Source organism: Zingiber officinale, chromosome 11A (genome assembly GCF_018446385.1).
Source record: "Zingiber officinale cultivar Zhangliang chromosome 11A, Zo_v1.1, whole genome shotgun sequence".
Lineage (NCBI taxonomy): Eukaryota > Viridiplantae > Streptophyta > Magnoliopsida > Zingiberales > Zingiberaceae > Zingiber > Zingiber officinale.
This window is the reverse complement of record NC_056006.1, coordinates 81,800,279-81,822,384: the sequence shown is the minus strand read 5'-3', so window position 1 is coordinate 81,822,384 and position 22,106 is coordinate 81,800,279. Positions and strand designations below refer to the sequence as shown.

The following is a 22,106-nucleotide window of genomic DNA, read 5'->3' as shown; positions in this document are numbered from 1 at the left end:
CAGTTCTGCTGTTAGGCTCCGCTGGTCCGGTGACTCAGCGTGGTAGCCGACAGACAGTTCTGCTCTGTTAGGCTCCGCTGGTTTAGAGACGCAGCGTGGTAGCCGACAGACAGTTTGCTCTGTTTGGCTCCGTTGGTCCGCTCATGGGTAGTGGACGCAATGTGGTAGATGGCAGGGATCCCTCCTCTGGACTTGCTCAGGGAGATGAGAGCATTGAGCTCCCCCACTTATGTTTTGGGGTAGGAGGATAGGTGTACTCCGATAGCATCCCGTCCACTCGGTCACTCATCAGGAGTAGGGATGGCAGAGTGCACGGTTGTCACAGCCGTACCCACTCGGTCTCACCATCGTGTGTGAGACGACTGACTGGAGAGTAGGGGTGACCATGACATGTCATTGGCATCATACGCATTGATGCATTTATTGTTTGTGTTTGCTGCATTTATTTGTTGCATATTTGGATGAATTCATATGATTGACATGCATACAGGATTTATGACACTCTCGGTCTGACGACCTTGTTATACTTATACCCAGGTCCTGGTTAGTACAGTTTTCTTTTGTTTATTTCAGTTGCATTTATCATCCTTATATCAGGAGACTGTACGCATGATTAGTGCTAGTTGTTATTTTCTTTATTATGCATATCAGTTGTTACCCGCTGAGGAGTTGACTCACCCCGTGGTTATTATTATATTTTAGGTTGAGGTTGTCCGGAGGGTTCCAAACGCTAGTCCCCTACAGGTCGCGAGGATTTGTTATTTTCGGACTTTGGTTCTTATTTTCTTATTGCACTATCTGGACTTGTATTAGTTTACTTTATGGATGTTGTCGATGAGTTTATGTGGATTTGTTTTACTACATGCATGCCTGGACGGCAGAACAGGTGAGTGGATTTTGTTTCGTCGTGTTTTGAGCTTTATGGGTGTAGTTGAGTAGGGTTATTTTTGAGTTTTCTTATCACTGCTTTAGTTTGTTTACTATTAAACTGCGTGGATGCTTGGTTGTTGCATTTTTATTATTGTTATTGTTCCGGCCGTGTTGACTGAGGTATATATGGCCTGAGGGCAATGCATAAGTTTCAAATTGTCACCCGTACAGGGGAGATGCTACCGAAATTTTATTCGCGCAGGGACTACCTGGGGCGTGACAGTAGCAGCTATTCTTGAGAAGCTGCTACACGTTGTAGCAACTTCTTACAACTAGCTGCTACATGGTGCTATAGTAGTTGCTACAACGTGTAGCAGCTTCTAACTATTTATACATTAACTGCAACATGTAGAAGCTCATTTAATTGATCTAAATAAAAAACTGAGATTGATAGAGTAACATCTTGTTGAGCATAAACGAAGAAAGACTTGGAGACTATAGTTGGGTTTGATATACATGAATAGAATAATATTAATATTCTAAACAAAGATAATAACATAAGACAAACAAGATCTTAAGCCAAAAAGTTATTAGAAACTCTAATGCTATAATCATTTGATTTATAGCATTTTCTAATGCTACATTAACTTGGGATAGTTATCGTCGCACTTGGACAAATTCAATTTGATTCTTTTTTTCTTGTAGAAGGGCAACATCGCTAGGGAGATGTTAGGCTGAACTTCACAAAGAATGATATTTCACTCATTAATTTGATTTATAGCATCCTCTAATGCTCCATTAACTTGGGACAGTTGTCATCACAGCTACATAAGTTCAGTTTGGTTCTTTTTCTCTCGAAAAAGGGCAGCTTCCAACTCCTTTCTCACTTGGTTCTGTTGTTCTATGAGAATCTTAATATAGCCACAAACAATATGATGTTCCATGGCTAGACTGAGATACCTGTTAGGATTATTTTATAAAATTCATAAATTCAAGGAAAGAAATATATAATAGAAGAAGAATGGATAATACAAACCGAGAAGCATACGAGTTTATTGATAGAGATGGACTTTCAAAGGAAGAAGATATAGTGCTTGAATCCGCTTCAATAGGGGGTTCTTTAACACCACCCAGAGTGAGTTTCGTCTTCCTGCTAAAGCAAGACATGTTTCTTGAACAGCTACAATAAAGCAAATGTATAAGAGAACCAGAGCGTGAAAGAGTTAGTTAGGTTGATAGACGATTTATAGGAAAATTAGTTCTAACATCATTAACTCTTGATAAAGACAAGTCAAACCAGAGCGTCTTTCCAATACCATAAAAATAGGTCATCAAATTATAGATAGTACAACTCATCAAAACCTGTGAAAAGATAAGACAGACAGTAAAGACAAGGATAACCAACCGTCGGGCCTTGATTCCTTCCATGCGCATAATGTATACTCTACGATGGCAATAACTGCTACACCGTTGTAGTAACTATCATTCCAAGTAGCTGCTACAGAGTTGTAGCAGCTATTATTCCAAATAGCTGCTACAACGTGGTAGCAGCTAACCATTGAGTTAGCTGTTACAGAGTTGTAGCAGCTAACCGTTGAGTTAGCTGCTACAGAGTTGTAGCAGCTATCATTCCAAGTAACTGCTACAGCGTTGTAATAGCTAGCTATGGAATTAATTATCAGTTTATCACCCGAGACATCCAATAAAGATAATCACGGATACAACCTATAGCAGCTAGTCAGCAGAAGCTGCTACGTGTAGCAGCTTCTCAAGACTAGCTGTTACACTGTGTTGCAGTTAGTGCGATTTAGCTGATACAAATTACAGTAGCTACTCCAGAGATGTGAGCTTCTACAACGTGTAGCAGCTACTGCTGATACAGCTAACAAGCCCTAATCTGTATTAATAATTCAATGGTCACTTATATAAATTGGAATTAAAGAATTTATGGAGACACATAAATTAATTAATGGCAACTTACTAAATCTAGTCTATTACTCTCTCATCGTCCATAGAATGACCACTCATAGCTGTCATAACCCATATGACTAGTCATAGCTATCATAAATCATAACTCGTGACTACTGGTAAAATCTTGCTTTGTCAGAAGGGCAATTATGGACTCGTGAATACACCTATTCATAGATTGAATTGTATAACACCATTGTGTTCCTATATAATAGAGGGTGACTCCGTTCATGATATCCCAATGGAAATGAGTAGCTTATTCATGGATTGCCGACATTTTCTCGACAACATCTTCGTCATTTCTTTCATGGCATCCACTATAAATCTTAAAGTGTATCTTGCTCCCAAATCAGGAATGACAAAGCGGTCTTGTTGCCTTCCACGATCTAGTGTAAGCTTCTATATTCGTAAAGGAATTTCTTTAAATTGACCACTAGCGTCTAGCACCAATGAGTGTATGTTGATGAGGTTAGGCCGCTCATGGAGTGGTTTAAATTTGTCTAATATTCTATGTTGGCGACGAAGAGCCTCAGTAATGCCTTGAGGGATGCTCCTAGATTAGGGTGAGGATGATCGCCTCGACGAACTTTTCCCAGCCACAACCAAAGGATGCGAGGGACATGAAAAATAATAGAAGCTGTTTGGTATTCACAACACTCTGTATGTTGATCAAGGGGGATCGCTCATGGAGAAGATTGTGGACGCAGCTCGACCAATATGGAAATGACGTTGTACAACTTATGAGAACAATGTGAGCGCTCATGGGGGTTCTGAACACTGTGTTCAATATTAAACTTATGATGTAATCAAAATATAAATTTATTGACAATATTTTGTCAAGAAAGGTATAAATGTATTTTATAGTTGCTACACCTTGTTTCTTACTCCTGAGTAGTTGCTACATGATGTAGCAGCTATTGCCAACTATCTGTTGTAATTATTCTGTGGGTAAATGTTAAACACCATGCTTGAATTTGTTCTCCAATATTTTTAATCACCCAATAAAATTATTTATATATATATTATTCCTATTTTATTTCATAAGTATGTTGTCATATCATGATGTGGTAAATTAAAGAGGACTCATGAGTCTTGATCAAACTCGCGAACAAAGAACATGGGGTCCACATTGTAGCAGCTAGTGTGTGGTAGTCATAAACACCATTGTAGCAACTAAAAAAATCATTTCTAGATAACACATTAAATGCAACCGAAGGAGTCAGCGAAATTCAATTTTAATCAAGTTGATGTTGTAGCAGTTGCTGGTCCGTAACTGCTACAACACAGACTTTATGTTGTAGCATCTACCTATCAAGATCCAGTATAACAAAGATAATTATAAGTCGAACTTTATCAAGATCCAGTATTAAAGTGAGTTGCTACAACGTGTAGTAGCTTCTCATAAGTAGTAGATACACTGAGTAGCAGTTAGTGCGGATTAGCTACTACACATTGTAGCAGCAACTCTAGAGAAGTGAGGTGCTGCAATGTGTATTTGTGATATTGCCAATGCAGCTAACAAGCCCGAATCCCTAGTAATAATTCAATAGCCACTTATGTAATTTGAAATTAATAGGTTTTTGGAGACCCATCAATTCAGTAATGGCAGAATTAGGGATCAGGGATGAAAGCAAGATCAATGGATTAATGAATTTGTTACTACACATAGGGAGACTTTATGTAATACTTTTCAGATGATTAATGGACTAACAGTGTAAGAATCAGAGTAGAAAGAAAATTATCGCTAGCTGAGAGTTCGGAAAAGCTAGTTTCATTACTCAAAGAGCATGCTGTTAAAACCTGCAAAAACAAAGATAATTATAGCAACTATATTTATCAAGATCCAGTATTAAAGTGAAATAAAACTTTGAAAGTACCAACTATAGATGCCAAATCTTCTATTGGATATGTGTGAATGGAGAAAAGGTGGAGAGGAAAGAGGCTCCTTGGTTCGCTCAACGCACTTGCCCGATCGATTTCTAGGCTTCACCTGCACAGACGCTTAGTCCGCCCGGTCGCTTTGGCCATCCGACAAAAGCTCGTTCAGCCTCTCTGTTCGCAAGACTGGCTGAAAGCCTGCTCGCCCTCTTAGCTCGCTCAGCCACTGTGCAGTTTACGTGCAGCACATAGAAGAAACCAAATAGCTGCTATAGCGTTATAGCAATTAACATTCCAAGTAGCTGCTACAGCATTGTAGCAGCTAACCATGAGTTAGCTGCTACAGCATTGTAGCAGCTATCTTTCCAAGTAGCAACTACACCGTTGTAACAACTAACATTCCAAGTAATTACTACAAGGTTGTAGCAGCTACCTTGATGGTTTGCTGCTACAACATAGTAGCAGCTAACCGTCGAGTTAGCTGTTATAGCATTGTAGCAACTATCGCTCCAAGTAGCTGCTACAATGTTGTAGCAGCTAACCGTAGAGTTAGCTACTTTAGAGTTGTAGCAGCTATCATTCTGAGTAGCTGCTATAGCATTGTAGCAGCTATCATTCCGAGTAGAAGCTACAGCGTTATAGCAGCTAGCTGTGGAATTAACTCACAATTTACCACCCGAGACGTCCTATAATGATAAACGGTATATAATATGAATAGAGGAGAGGAAATTACAATTTAAAATGAAACGACTTACATAAGAGTTGCTACAACATTGTAGCAGCTACTTGGACAGTTAGCTACTACACGTTATAGTAGCTACATGACAGTTAGCTGCTACAGCATTGTAGCTGCTACAAGGTGTAGCAGTTAACTGTCGAAGTAGCTGCTATAACATGTAGCTAACCATCGAGTTAGCTGCTACAGCACTGTAGCCACTATCATTCCAAGTAGCTGCTACAACGTTGTAGTAGCTAACATTCCAAGTAATTGCTATAATGTTGTAGCAGCTATCTCGACGGTTAGCTACTACACCGTTATAGCAGCTAACCGTTGAGTTAGCTGCTACAATGTTTTAAACAATGAAACGACTTACCAAGTAGTTGCTACAAAGTGAAATATTTTCTTCTGATAATACAAAAAACTATATAAGCAAGTTACCTACAAATTATATAAGCAAAAAACTAGTAGTATAGTAGCTAGGGCTTGTGCTTGGTAGGATATATATATGGTGCAATAAAAGAAATTGTACAGAGCTAAAAAATAGACAATGGAGGGGAAAGACTTACCAAGTAGCTGCTATAATGTTGTAGCAGCTAACAGTCGAGTTAACTGCTACAGAGTTGTAGCAGCTATCATTCTGAGTAGCTGCTACAGCGTTGTAGCAACTAGCTGTGGAATTAATTAATAGTTTACCACCTGAGACGTTGAATAAAGATATTCACAGATAAATAGTATATAATAGGAATAAAGGAGAGGAAATTACAACTTAAAATGAAATGACTTAGCTGCTACAGCATTGTAGCTGCTACAAGGTGTAGCAGTTAACTGTCGAAGTAGCTGCTACAACATGTAGTTAACCATCAAGTTAGCTACTACAACATTGTAGCAGCTATCATTCCAAGTAGTTGCTACAATATTATAGCAGCTAACATTCCAAGTAATTGCTACAATGCTGTAGCAGTTACCTCGATGGATAGCTGCTACACCGTTGTAGCAGCTAATCGTCGAGTTAGCTGCTACAGTGTTGTAACAGCTATCATTCCAAGTAGCTGCTAAATTGTTTTAAACAATGAAATGACTTACCAAGTAGTTGCTACAAAGTTAAATATTTTCTTCAGAAAATATAAAAAACTATATAAGCAAGTTACCTACAAATTATATAAGCAAAAAACTGGTAGCATAACAGCTAGGGCTTGTGCTTGGTAGGATATATATATGGTGCAAAAAAATAAATTGTATAGAGCTGAAAAATAGACAGTGGAGGGGAAAGGCTTACCAAGTAGCTGCTACAATATTGTAGCAACAAACCGTCGAGTTAACTGCTATAGAGTTGTAGCAGCAATCATTTCGAGTAGCTGCTACAACATTGTAGCAGCTAGCTGTGAAATTAATTAATAGTTTAGCACCCAAGACATCAAATAAATATATTTACAAATAAATGGTATATAATAGGAATATAAGTGAAGAAATTACAAATTAAAATGAAACAACTTAGCTGCTACAACATTGTAACTGCTACAAGGTGTAGCAGTTAACTGTCGAAGTAGTTGCTACTGTTGGTGCGGTTTGTACTAACGGTCTAACCCGAATTTTGATGAATGACAAACAAGTTAAGTTAGATTGTGTTGTGATCTAACCACTTAATTAAGTGTGTAGGAAATCAATCTAAGTCGATGGGCCAATCGAATAACTGATACAAAATCTAGCTAGGTCGACGGGCCGACCAGATAACTGGTACGAAATTCAGCTAGGTCGATGGGCCGACTGGATAGCTGGTATGAAATCTAGCTAGGACGAAGGGTCGACTGGATAGCTGGTATGAAATCCAGCTAGGCCGACGGACCGACCGAATAGTTGGTATAAAATTCAGTTAGGTCGACGGGCTGACCGGATAGCTGGTACGAAGTCCAGCTAGGTCGATGGGTAGACCGGATAGTTGGCACGGAGCCCAGACATATCGACAGGCTGACCGAATGTCGGGAAAACTGGTAAGTTAAGGTAAGCTATTAAAGGAGAGTGACCAAGTGAGGACGCGTCCCGGTTGAAGGGACAGTAGGCGTCGATCTAGTTTATGTCCATTTGGGATCTCTAAGCTGAGACCTTGACTAGTTCCTGGTCCTGGGAGGACAGGAACTAATTAATACTAGTCTTTATTATTATTAAATTATCCTAATACTTGTCTTGCAGGGTATTTTGGACTAATATTATTTTGTAGGGCAAAAGGGAAAAAATTGCCTTCGGATGAACAGTGTCTGAAGGCGCCTTCAAGCAGTGAAGTGCCTTCGTACTATTCATAGAAGGCACCTTAATGGCTATGGAAGGCGCCTTCCACAGGATAAATGTTGGCCGAAGTTGTTGGCCGAAGTCATGGATAAGCACCGGACTAATCGGGATCGATCTTGCCTCATTGGAGGCGCCTTCCATGCCTTTTATAAGGCTATCTTGAGGAGGCATTCAAACACAATGATTAAATGAGCTACTACGCGTTCTTTTGAGATTCCGACTGCTCGAGCTCCTACTACGACTTTGCTGCGAAGCTACTATGCCCAACAACTGCTCCAAGGAGTTCCGATCACGACTAGTAGACCGACATCGACACGAGCACTTTAACATTAATCTTTATGTGTCGGTAAAATTTTATTTTGTGTATTTAATTACTACAAAAGAGCAAGTGCAGGGTGTTGCACTTGTTCTAAACTTCTTTGTATTCAATTCCGTCTTCCGGAGGTACCGAAAGAGGTTTTTAGTGGATTACCCGACGATAGGTCCGCGGGACCTGGATCTTGGAGTAGGAGTCGCCGAAGGCTCCGAACCAAGTAAAATTACATGTGTTTTCTTATGCTTCTTCCTTTTTTTTTAAAATTTTCGCTGTGCATACTCGTGTTTCAAAAAAATGTTAAAATAAGTTTTGAAAACCATGTGATTCACCCCCCTCATATGTGCATAATCGATCCAATAAGTGGTATCAGAGCAAGTTATGTTCTGAATTGGTGCAACCACCAATCAAGTTGGGGGAATTATTTTTAGATTTTTTTTTATTTTTCGTATTTCATTTGAATCGTTTTAAATATATCTCAAACACTGCTAATCCAAGACCAAGTCTTGGTACTCCATTTTAGTTTTTCTTCTACAGCTGTCAAATGGCACAACTTGAAGGATACAACACCGTCCACCCTCCCCTATTCAATGGTGACGACTTCCCGTACTAGAAGAAGCGGATGGAAGTATATCTGAAGACCGACTTCGACCAGTGGTTCAGTATCACCAGAGGTTACAAGGCTCCAGTCGATAACGCCGGAATCCCAATGGACCCAGAACATTAGAATCCGAAAATGAAGAAAAAGGCGCAGGTCGACTTCAAAGCTCTCAACACAATTCAGTGTGGGCTAACAAAAGAAGAGCTGAACCGCGTCAGCTCACATGAAAATGCAAAGGAACTTTGGAACAAGTTAATAGAACTGCACAAGGGAACCAGCGACGCCAAGGTAACAAAGAGAGATTTATTTTTAAATAAACTATTTAATGTCAAAATGCAGGAAGGTGAAACTGTCAGTCAGCTACACGCGAGGATAAAGGACATCCTTAAAGGACTCCATACAATCGGCCACCAATTAGAGAACTAAGACCTGATAAGGTATGCCTTAAATGCATTTCTTCGAAATGCACTGTGGGCATCCATCGTGGATGCCTATAAGATTTTGAGGAACCTGTCAACATTAAAATTAGATGAATTATTCTGTGAACTAGAATTGCACGAACAAACTAATACCAAATCTGAGAAAGGTCTTGCTCTTATTACAAGATCATCAAAGGACAAGTCCAAATCCAAGCTGGAACCTGAAGACGAGTCTGACCCAACTCAAATGATGAAGAACACCTGGTGAACTTGGTAAGAAAAATGTTCACCATAAGAAATAAGAATTTCACCAACAAGGACTCGCAGAAGATCAACTCCACCAGAGTTAGTGGAAAGGACTTTCACTTTTCCCTTACCTTATTATATGATAGTTTAAGATTTAGGAGGTCAGCATGCCCATTTTTGTGTTACCCTAGTAGGGATCTTCCATTTGGCGAGCCCCACTCCCATATTACATTAGATAGTATCTACATGTATTTTTTTTGGGGAGGAGTGACTACCTACAATGACTGACTTTAGGTCACCCTCTCTCAGGGTCTAGGACTATATTCTATATCGAGTTCTGACCACATTCATTTTGCCGATCACATCTCGCGACGTTGCGATGATACGACCTTCCCACTACTTCTTTTTGTATGCCATCTGTCAGCGTCTAGATATTGACATTACATTACATTTGTTTCATAATGTCATACATGCATCTAGTTTCGTCACTAGGCGTCAGATTTATATACCCTATTGTCACATTTTATCATATATATTTTCGACCATAGGAGTAGATATGACCCAGGGTACTGCAGCTCCCTTATCGCATATGGCGAGTTTGGTCAGCGTCAGCTAGCTCTAGTGCATATAGACATTACTGCTCAGGGGGTTCTAGCTTGGAGAGGTGGGCTGCAGCCAGCCATACCAGTTGAGGTCGGGGATGACTTTCCTATTCTAGCTGAGGGAGAGGAGTGCCCAGAGTTCATGACTGAGGAGATATTTGGGTATGCTCCGACATCGGACTAGCCTTCGACCTCAACTCAACCCTTGACTTCTCTATCCGTCGAGGATCAACTCACTCGACTTGAGGAGTCCTCCGCGCAGCTTCGGTAGTCTGTCTCAGATGGATTCAGCACACTCTGGGGAGAGATGACTACTAGGTTTACCTCCCTTCGAGACGACATGACCACCAGATTCGAGTAGATTCTGTTGGAACCCCAAGGTTGTTTTGGTGTGATCAACAAGTTAAGTGAGATTCTGTGTATTTCTAACCTTGTGTCTAAGTGTGCAGGAGCTTAGGAGCACAGGTAGTCGAGCGGAAGACGTAGCTAGCGAGAAGGACGGCACGCTGTGTGTCCGAGGGAAGAGGCGCTGCGGAAGAGTACACCGACGGATGAGAAGGAAGCGCGCGGTTGTTCAGAGGGACGAAAGCCGGAGAGGAAGATTGCTCGGGGAGCAAGAGACGCAGCTAACGAGAAGGTCGACGACCAAGGGATGAAGACTACGGATGAGTACGCTGGCGGACGAGAAGGAAACATGCGGTAATTCCGAGGGACGAGAAGCCGGAGGGAAGCACGCTCGAGAAGACCGGAAGTTGGGTTCGGGTGAGCCCTTTTCCGGATTGCCGAGATCACTCAAGCGACCGGATCTGGAGTGGAAGAACCGGACCAAGGCGGGACTGAACCAGAGAAGAGGTCCCGGACGAAAAAGTCAACGCCTGTTGACTTTGGGCTCCGGGGCGCCCGGAACCCTTCTGAGCGCTCGGACCTTGAAAATTGACCAGATCGAGCTTTGACTCGATCTGAACGTTGGGGGATAAAATTTATCCCTCCCGGGGCACCCGGAACCCTTCCAGGCGCCCCGACCAAGGCTATAAATATAGCCTTGGTTCAGAAGCTTTCAATTAATTCAGAACTCACTCATTTCTTTCAAACACTTGTACGCTTTCTGTAGTTAGCTTCTGTTGTGCGCTTCAACTTTGTAAGAGGCTTCTCCGCCTGAAGGAGAAATTCTAGTGCGATCATCTTTCTTGGATTAACAACCTCCCCGGTTGTAACCAAGTCAAACCTGGTGCCTCGTTTTCTTTTCTGATCTTAGTTTATTGCTTTAATTATTTTACAAATGTTAGTTTAAGAGTTCGAGAAGGGTTTTTGTTCTTATTTTTACAGGGCTATTCAACCCCCCTTCTAGTCGGCCCAACGGTCCTACAAGTGGTATCAGAGCCGAGACGCTTCAGGAGGACTAACCGCTGAACGAAGCAACAAGATGGTCAGATCTAACATCCACCCGCCAAAATTCGAGGGGGACTTTGCAAGCTGGAAGAAACACATGGAGGTATTTTTTTTGGTACCGATTTCGATTTATTACTAACAATGGAACTCGGTTTTGAAGCTCCCGAGGGCAAAGCGAAAAATTCACGGACAAAGAAAGAGCAGGCTGAGTACGTAGCAAACAAGAAAGCAGAATTTCATCTGCTAAGCGTACTTCCGCCACAAGAAGTCAACCGTGTTGGCACTTACAACTCGGCAAAGGAGCTTTGGGAGAAGTTCCTTGAACTACATGAAGGAACATCCGAAGCCAAGCTTGCGAGACGGGACTTAATTCGCAACCAGCTCACCAACCTCCGTCTTGAAGAAGGTGAAACAATTGCACACATACACTCAAGGATACATGAGCTCATCACCGGACTTTTGAATCTCGGAGAAGAGGTAAGTAACCGAGATTCGCTCAGATACGCTTTAAATTCCTTTCCGAGAAATTCAAAATGGGCATCACTAGTAGATGCCTTTTATATTTCAAAAGACCTAGAAAAGTTTCTTTAGAAGAATTTTTCTCGACATTTGAAGTGCACGAATCAAGATGTACAGGTTCGAAGGAGCCTAAGAACAACATCGCCCTCAAAGCATCGAGAGATGAGCCTGAGTCGGAATCTTCTCTCGACGACGAGGAAATGGTAATGATGGTAAGACGATTTAAGAAGTTATACAATTCTAGAAAAATTAATCATCCACAGGGTAGAAAGAAAAGAACGATCTGCTGTTACCATTGTGATGAAGAAGGGCACGTCAAGGACAACTGCCCCAAACTAAAGAACAAGGATAAAGATAAAGGGAAAAAGCCTGTTCAAAAGCGCAAAGCACTAAAAGCAACGTGGGACGATACATCATCCGAATCGGAAGTCGAAGCATTCTCTAAACTCGCACTGATGGCGAGTCATCAAGACGACGATTGTGATTCAAGTTCCTCCGAGATGAGCATCGAAAGCATCGATGAAGGGGGAGCTTTGTCGGAAGAAAGCAGTAGCTCAGGGGGAGAAACGGATAACGAGATCGACAAGGTAAGTCAGGTATGATCTTTTCCTCCCGATAAAATGTTTAAGTTTGTTAAACTGTTAACAAAAGATTGCTGCAAATTAGAAAGTGAAAATAAAAATTTAAAAGTAATTCTAGCTAAGTCTTGTCCCTTAGAAGAATTAGATAAATTAAAACTAGCAAATGAAAAATTGAAACTTGAAAATGATGATTTAAAAATTCAAGTAGATAACTTGAAAAACTATGCATGTTCATCTAAAACCAATGTTAGAAGATTTAATAATTTAAATTGGTATTATAGATATCACCAGGGACAAATTAGGAATATCTCTAGAAAGCATGCCCCTAAGAAATTTTTAATCAACCCAGTAGGCTGGAACCTTTATTGGGTTCCTAAATCTTGCTTAATCTAAATATTAATAAAAGTTAGCACTTTCAGTAAGAAAATTAAACAATGAATTTCTTTATGAGGCTTTGTCTAGGGAAGTGGTTGTTGCTCCAATAACCAAGAAGGTCTAGTGCCTCGCTACGACCTGAAAGTCAAAATATTGAAATAAATGTTTAATTAACTTTCTGTCAAAGCATTAAAATTAGACTTACTTAATGCTTTCAAAGTTTTTCAAATATTTTTTTCAATTTAGAAATTTACTTACTGAAAATTTTTTTAGTTGACTAAGTCATTTTCTTTACTCAGGAAATTTTTCTTAAAAATTCTCAAATGATTAAGTTAGAAAATTTTATTTCAAAAATAATCTTTACTTAGAATTTTTTTTTGTTTCTGTTAAGTTAAAAGATTTTTTTAAAATTAGAAATCTATGCTCAAATTACTTAGAAATCTTTCAAATTTACTAAATGTTTAACCCTTAAATTATTTTGAAATCCCATTTTTTTATGATCAAATGGGGAGAAGGATTAGTATAAGTCTAGGGGGAGGTAGACCAAAAACCAAAATATTAACTTATTTTATTTTTTCACTTAAATTACAAATTAAGTTAATTTATTTAATTTTATTTAATGTCTATTTTAACCCTAACTTAACTTGGGTTGATCACACCAAAAATGGGGAGATTGTTGGAACCCCAAGGTTATTTTGGTGTGATCAACAATTTAAGTTAGGTCCCGTGTGTTTCTAACCTTGTGTCTAAGTGTGCAGGAGCTTAGTAGCACAGGTAGTCGAGCGAAAGATGCAGCTAGCGAGAAGGACGGCACATTGTGCGTCCGAGGGATGAGGCGCTGCGGAAGAGTACACCGGCGGACGAGAAGGAAGCGCGCGGTGGTTCCGAGGGACGAAAGCCGGAGCGGAAGATTGCTCGGGGAGCAAGAGACGCAGCTAGCGAGAAGGTCGACGACCGAGGCACGAAGACTGCGGATGAGTACGCTGGTGGACGAGAAGGAAACATGCGGCAATTCCGAGGGACGAGAAGCCGGAGGGAAGCACGCTCGAGAAGACTGGAAGTTGGGTTCGGGTGAGCCCTTTTCCGGATTGCCGAGATCACCCAAGCGACCGGATCCGGAGCGGAAGAACCGGACCGAGGCGAGACTGAACCAGAGAAGAGGTTCTGAACGAAAAAGTCAATGCCTATTGACTTTGGGCTCCGGGGCGCCCGGAGCCCTCCGGGGCGCCCAGAACCCTTCCGGGCGCCCGGACCTTGAAAATTGACCAGATCGAGCTTTGACTCGATCTGAATATTGGGGGATAAAATTTCCCCCCCCAGGGCACCCGGAACCCTTCCAGGCGCCCCGACCAAGGCTATAAATATAGCCTTGGTCCAGAAGCTTTCAATTAATTCAGAACTCACTCATTTCTTTCAAACACTTGTACGCTTTCTGTAGTTAGCTTCTGTTGTGCGCTTCAACTTTGTAAGAGGCTTCTCCGCCTGAAGGAGAAATTCTAGTGCGATCATCTTTCTTGGATTAACAACCTCCCCGGTTGTAACCAAGTCAAACCTGGTGCCTCGTTTTCTTTTCTGATCTTAGTTTATTGCTTTGATTATTTTACAAGTGTTAGTTTAAGAGTTCGAGAAGAGTTTTTGTTCTTATTTTTACAAGGCTATTCAATCCCCCTTCTAGCCGGCCCAACGGTCCTACAGATTCTTCAGGCCCTGCACGCTCTTGAGTGACCCCTACCACCACCTGCTGATGATGTTATGCATAACCATCAAACCTGATCATGTCACATTATTATGCATTGTATATGACCCGACTCACTATTTTCAGTTAGTTGTTCTTCAGTCTGATTGTTAAATTAGGGATGCATTTAGTAGACTAGGATAAATATTTTCAATATTATTTTAAACATTTCCAAATTCTAGGGCAAAATTCTTTACTTATTTTTTTTTTAAAAATTCTCTTATTTTTAGAATTTTTAAAATCAATTTTAGCCTTAGCCTAGATTGAACCCATAAAAAGCATGTTTCTATAGATTTAGGACTTGAGCATCTCACCAACACATTAGGGTTACCTTGTTTGTGCATTTCAAACTTAGAAAGGGGTGAGATGCATAGACAGCTTGCCTGGACTTAAGATGCTTATATAAGTGCATCAACATAAGTTTGAGCGTAAAAAAAAAACCAAATCTACAGCAATCAAATTAAGAATTCTAGGGTAGTCAAACACTAACTGGATACAAAGACCTAACTTGACTAATCAAGTGAACTCTGCTATCTTCTAATAGTTTGCTAGGAACCAACAGTTAGACAGTTAAAGACAATTTATAGCTGATTAGATTATTTTAAAATAATGTTAGGCTCAAGGGGAGGAAAAATAAGTCAACAAAATTTTTAAAAAGATTTTATTTTATTTTCATTTTATTACATGTCTTGAAAAATTATTTTGAAAACTGCTTCAATTTTGTTAAACTACTTTAAAACAAGTTTAAATATTGCAACACTTAGCATTTTAATTTTTTATTTTTAAACTTTTAAAGTTTTTTTTTTTTGAAAAACATAGCAAACCTTAAAGTTTCCAAATTTAGTATATTTTAAAAGCATTTTCAACTTTATCACTCTTGTAAAAATACTAGCATACAATGTTTTTAAAATTCGTTTTGAAAAGTGTCTTTAAAATATTTTTACTTTTTAAAATAAGTTGAAACAAATTCATGTTGAACAGGTTATTTCCAAAACTCATTTCTTTACTTTGAAATTTTTTTAATACATTGTTCTCTTTATCATTTTGAAAGACTGAGTGGTTTTGAAACTAATTTTAAACATATTCTTTTTACAAGTTTTTATGGTTATACATTTTTTCTTTTTTCTCCTCCCTCAAAGTAGTCCTGAAACATATGTTTTCTAACTTTTCCTAGTAACTTTTTCTGTCTATTCATGTTTTTGATGAATGTCAAAGGCCGAGGGTTAAGGGGTTAAGTTGAAACAAATCAAAATCTGAATAACTTAAAACAAATCATGTGTCTATTCATACTTGTATTTTTTTCCCTAACTTAACCCAGGTTGTCATTACATTAAAAAGGGGGAGATTGTTGGTGCAGTTTGCACTAATGGTCTAACCCGGGTCTTGATAAATGACAAACAAGTTAAGTTAGGTTGTGTTGTGATCTAACCACTTAATTAAGTGTGCAGGAAATCCAGCTAAGTCGACAGGCCGACCAGATAGCTGGTACAAAATCTAGCTTGGTCGACGGACCGACCAGATAGCTCGTACGAAATCCAGCTAGAACGATGGGCCGACAAGATAGATGGTATGAAATCCAGCTAGGTCGATGGACCGACCGAATAGTTGGTACGAAATCCAGCTAGGTCGACGGGCCGACCGGATAGTTGGTACGAAGTCCAACTAGGTCGACGGGTCGATTGGATAGCTAGCACGGAGCCCAGACAGGTTGATGGGCTGACCGGATATTTGGCAAACTGGTAAGTTAAGGTAAGTCACTGAAGGAGAGTAACCAAATGAGGATGCACCCCGGTTGAAGGGACAGTAGGCATCGGTCTAGTTTAGGTCCATTTGGGTTCCCTAAGCAGAGACCTTGACTAGTTCCTGGTCCTGGGAGGATAGGAACTAATTAATACTACTCTTTATTATTATTAAATTGTCCTAATACTTTTCTTGCAGGGTATTTTGGACTAACATTGCTTTGCAGGGCAAAAGGAAGAAAATTGCCTTCGAATGAATAGTGTCCAAAGGCGCCTTCAAACAGTGAAGGCCCCTTCGTACTGTTCATAGAAGGCATCTTCCATGACTATGGAAGGAACCTTCTGCAGGATAAATGTTGGACGAATTCATGGATAAGCACCGAACTTATCGGGATCGATCTTGCCTCATTGGAGGCGCTTTCCATGCCTTTTATAAGGCTATCTCGAGGAGGCATTGAAACACAACGACTAAATGAGCTACTACGAGTTCTTTTGAAATTCTGACTGCTCCAGGCTCCTGCTATGACTTTGCTGCGAAGCTGCTGGGCTTGACAATTGCTCTGAGTAGTTTCAATTGCGGCTGGCAGACCGATATCGACACGAGCACTTCAACATCAATCTCTAAGTATCGGTAAAATTTTATTTTGTGTATTTAATTACTACAAAAGGACAAGTGTAGGGTGTTGCACTTGTTCTAAACTTCTTTGTATTCGATTCCCTCTTTTGGAGGTATCGGAAGAGGTTTTTAGTGGATTACCAGACGATAGGTCCGCGGGACCTAGGCCTTGGGGTAGGAGTCGTCGAAGACTCCGAATAAAGTAAATCCGCTTGTATTTTCTTGTGCTGCTTCATTTTTTTAATTTCTGTTGCGCGCACTCGTGTTTAAAAAAAATGTTAAAATAAGTTTTTAAAACCACATGATTCACACCCTCTCTCACATGCATAATCGATCCAATAGCTACAACGTGTAGGTAACTATCGAGTTAGCTGCTACATCATTATAACAGCTATCATTCCAAATAACTGCTACAACGTTGTAGCAGCTAACATTCCAAGTAATTGCTACAATGTTATAACGCTACCTCGACGGTTAATTGCTACACCGTTGTAGCAGCTAACCGTCGAGTTAGCTGTTACAACGTTGTAGCAGCTATCATTCCAAGTAGCGACTACAATATTTTGAAAAATGAAACGACTTACCAAGTAGTTGCTATAAAGTGAAATATTTTCTTCTGATAATACAAAAAACTATATAAGCAAGTTACCTACCAAGTACCTACAAATTATATAAGCAAAAAACTGATAGCATAGCAACTAGGGTTTGTGCTTGGTAGGATATATATATGATGCAAAAAAAAAAAAATTGTACAGAGCTGAAAAATAGACATTGGAGGAGAAAAACTTACGATTGAGAGTGGAGAAAGGGAGGCTTTTACACCAAGGTCGCCTTTGTGTTTGACACACAGTTTGGGGAGCTTTAGTCAGTTGCGACGGAAGATGACGATGATGGAGAAGGAAGGAGAGAGAGAGAGAGCGGCGAGGAAAATTTAGAAATTGAGAAATTTCGCTCGGTGATATTTTGAAAACAGGATTGAAGGGAAGAGAGAATAAATAAAATAATTTTTATGTATCATTTACGGTCATACATAAAATATAGCTGAACATATCAAAAAAAAAAAAAAATATATATATATATATATATATATATATATATATATATATATATATATATATATATATATATATAATCCCATCGAGTTTCAATGCAGTTAAATATCAAACTTTAATTTAATCTAGGCTCAGTGCGGCGTGTATCGTGCAGGCCTGCTGATGTCCAATTACACAGTAGGTATGCTAACGGGTAAATTCCAGGCTACCAGTTCGAGTACAGATCGTTGACGTAGCTTCGTCGTCTTTTGGAAACGAAACGGAAAAGATATGACCACACTGACGTGCCACGTGTTAACAAAGGCGAGTGTTGCTTGAAACATTGTCCAAGCGGATGGCGAATCAGAATCTTGGCGAGCAAGATGAGATACACACGTGTCGAGACTGAGAAGGTTGGGTGGACTGGTAATGATCAGAGAATAAGGGAATAACAGTTGATTATAATTTTTTATCTTCTACACAATTTTCTTTTCCATATTTTCACAGAATATCTAGATTCCTTAAAGCAAGACTGACAATCGGATAAAAAGGTCGATTGAGAAATGACATCGATAGAATACTCGCCAAGCATTATGTTTACTTAACACAATCTCTCTATATAATTAAGTGGCTTAATATTAGATTAATACAAGCATTGATATAAGCGGCTTAATCTTAGATTAAATAAAAGATAAATGAAGATTTTATTAAATCATGTAAGCAAGTAAGTCAGTTTTGATATTATTAGTCAATTTTATAATATTTAAATAATATATCAATCTGTATTAATTTAGTCTAAAATTAACTGATAAATTCAAATAACTCTCAATCATTTTAAATTAAGATTAATATACTGTTAGAAACCCTTTTAATATATTTATACTTATCGGATCTAAATTTAATAGCATAAATTAAATTAAATTAAATTGAGAGTATATCTCTAAATTTATGATCTATCAATTTAAAAATTTATCGCTATCAATTTATAATATTAAATTTAGATACGAAAGTATGATATATTAAGGAGATTTTCATGAATATATTACTTTTGATTTGTAATGAATAAGAGTTTCATGGATCTACGACATTTAAAAATTTAGAGGCTTGATATTTTCCATGAAGGGATTCTTAAGAATCCATTGATGGTCCTAAGCATTATAATAAACTTGCTATAAATTCCATCGAGTCTTCATAAATTTAAAATTTTATTATTCTCAATTTATGTTATTAATTCAAATATAAATGTATGAATACATTAGGAGGCTTCAAATAATATATTAATTTTGATTTAAAGTAATTATTTAAATTTTTTAAATTTAATAATTTAGTTTAGTCTCTGATGGGCTATTTGTATATATTAGAAAGTGCTCACGATTGTTCTGGAACTATTAATGTTTTTAAGTTTATTATCTACTGACTAAAGTTTTTAAGTTTATTATCGCAGTAGAGAAAAATAATGTACAATATGCGGTAGCTAAAATTCATATCTTAAAATGTTTGATTTAATACAATATATGATTTGGATATTATAAAATTGAGTATACGATTTAGATAATATCAAAATCGTTTATTCTTTGTCCGTGGGCAAGAACAACCGTTAACGTGTATATTCCTACAAAGATGTAAACTAAATTCATGAGAATATTGTTTTCTTTCTGGCTTTTGTTATTATTGTTAAAATAAATAGATGCGGAGTCGGTCTGGCCCGGCCATCTGCCTGTGAAATGCTGGCTTATCACCAGAGGAGAAGAGGAGAGGAGAGGAGAAGAGCAGAGCAGTGAAGTGAATCCGGAAAGGAAGTGATTAATAAGCATGAAACGAGAGCATGAAGACGCCGGCCGAATGGGAGGCGATGACCCGATGAACATGGGGCCGGAGATAGCGAAGGGGAAGATGGTCCCGGTGATGAGGACAGGCGACGAGATGGAGTGCGGCGTGGACGAGCTGCTGGCGGCCCTCGGCTACAAGGTGCGGGCGTCGGACATGGCGGACGTAGCTCAGAAGCTGGCGCAGCTGGAGGTCGCCATGTCCAGCGACGACGCCTCTCATCTCCCACAGATCGCCGCGGACACCGTCCACTATGATCCCTCTGATCTCTACGCCTGGCTCGATAGCATGCTCTCTGAGCTCAACGCACCGCCTTGCGCTCAACTCCTTCCCCCGACCGCCACAGCCAGCAGAGGCAACGGCCACAGCTCCACTGCCGCGAAGCCCTCCGCCGCTGCTCCCCCGCGGGCATCCGCCCTACACGACTTCAAGCCGGTCGTTTCGGCCGCCTCCGTTGGGCGAGTTGTCTGTGACACGGAGCAACAGTCTGAGAAGATCTTGTCTCCGAGAGATCCGAAACGAATGAGGACTTGCTCTTCTTCGTCCTCGTCTTCGTCAGCGAAGGAGGTGGCCTCGTCGCTGAAATCGGCAACCGAGGCGCTTCCGGTGGTGGTGGTGGACACGCAGGAGACTGGGGTCCGCCTGGTGCATGCCCTGCTTGCGTCGGCGGAGGCGGTGCAGCAGGAGAACCTCAAGGCGGCGGACGCCCTGTTGAAGCAGATCTCTATGCTCGCTGCCTCCCAAAGCGGCCCAATGAGGAAAGTGGCCGGTTACTTCGCTGAAGCTCTCGCGCGCCGAATCTACCGACATAGTCCCCTTCCCCAGGCGGATCGTGTCGCCCTCGACCTCCTCCACTCGCACTTCTACGAGAGCGCGCCCTACCTCAAGTTCGCCCACTTCACAGCCAATCAGGCCATCCTCGAGGCTTTCACCGGCTTCCGCCAGGTGCACGTCATCGACTTTGGGCTAAAGCAGGGGATGCAGTGGCCGGCGCTGCTCCAGGCGCTGGCGCTTCGCCCCGGCGGGCCACCTTCGTTCCGCCTCACAGGCATCGGCCCGCCGCAACCGGACAACTCCGACGCGTTACAGGAGGTGGGCTGGAAGCTGTCCATGCTCGCAGAGAGTATCGGCATCGACTTCCACTTCCGCGGCTTTGTAGCCTCGAGCCTCGCCGATCTCGAGCCCCAGATGTTGCTCGAGCCGGAGGGCAAGAGGCGCGACCGCGATGGAGTGGAGGAGGCGGTGGCCGTGAACTCAGTGATGGAACTTCATCAGCTGCTGGCGCGACCGGGGGCGATGGAGAAGGTATTAGGGACGGTGAGGGCTTTGCGGCCGCGGATCGTGACGGTGGTGGAGGAGGAGGCGAACCACAACGGCAGGACGTTCCTGGAGCGCTTCACGGAGGCGCTGCACTACTACTCGAGCATGTTCGACTCACTAGAAAACGGCGGTGACTCCGGGGCCGATGGGGAGCTGGAGGAGCAGCAGCGGCACCGGGCGATGGCGGATGCCTACCTAGGCCGACAGATCTGCAACGTGGTGGCGAGCGAGGGCACGGATCGGACCGAGCGGCACGAAACGCTGGGGCGATGGCGAGGCCGAATGGCGCAGGCCGGGTTCGAGCCCGTGCACTTGGGATCGAACGCCTTCAAGCAAGCGAGTATGCTCCTCGCCCTCTACGCCGGCGGCGACGGATTCCGAGTGGAGGAAGCGGAAGGCTGCCTCACCCTCGGCTGGCACACCCGACCGCTAATCGCGACCTCCGCCTGGCGCGTCGGCCCCGCCGCCGACTTCGCTCTTTGACCAAGGTCACTGTCGCTGTCTCTGTCGCGCAAGCATCTCCGGTCCTATTCGTGCGGCGCCACCGCGTCGGGTGGGTCCACACTGTCCTTGTAGTTATTGGCGGAGTATGGCAATGGTTGGTGGCGTGTCTGTTCCGCCTTCCGTGCCTTTTTTTTTTTTTTCTCAAAACAATAAAAAAAATCAAAATTGCTTTGCCGTTCGGAGTGCTGGTAAACCTCAACCTGGAATTGTAATCGTGTACATTACGGCAAGACGAGAAAAAAAAAAGTGTGTTTTTTTTAAATATACTCTCGGGATTATTTAGATTTGGAAAATTTTTAAATCACGCATCATTTGAAATTTTTTGGATGGGCTTTCACTTCTATTCTTTTCATCGATGTTAATTTTTTGCAGGTTGATTTTCAATTCATCCCAATTGCATTTGAAATTTTAAAATAATTTTGATGATACTAATGCATGCAATTTATCTTTTTAATCGTGGAAAGTAAATTTGTTTCTCCGTTTTTTACAACCGCCGATTTATATAATTTAACTTTTTTTAATTTAACTACTAAAGTCAAAATCCAGATTTGAACTCCATTCTTTTACAT

General features: G+C 41.0%; 1 protein-coding gene across 1 annotated transcript; it reads left to right on the top strand.

Annotated features, from left to right (window-relative positions):
- Positions 1-19,546: 19,546 nt before the first annotated feature.
- Positions 19,547-21,711, top strand: LOC122031805 (DELLA protein DWARF8-like). The gene has a single exon (XM_042590955.1). It carries the CDS (start codon positions 19,699-19,701, stop codon positions 21,514-21,516), a length of 1,818 nt encoding a protein of 605 aa, XP_042446889.1. The 5' UTR covers positions 19,547-19,698; the 3' UTR covers positions 21,517-21,711.
- Positions 21,712-22,106: the final 395 nt, after the last annotated feature.

What these genes read in the sequence shown, in the direction of transcription:
- LOC122031805 (XM_042590955.1), top strand. Translation starts at nt 19,699, where the DNA reads ATGAAACGAGAGCATGAAGACGCCGGCCGAATGGGAGGCGATGACCCG.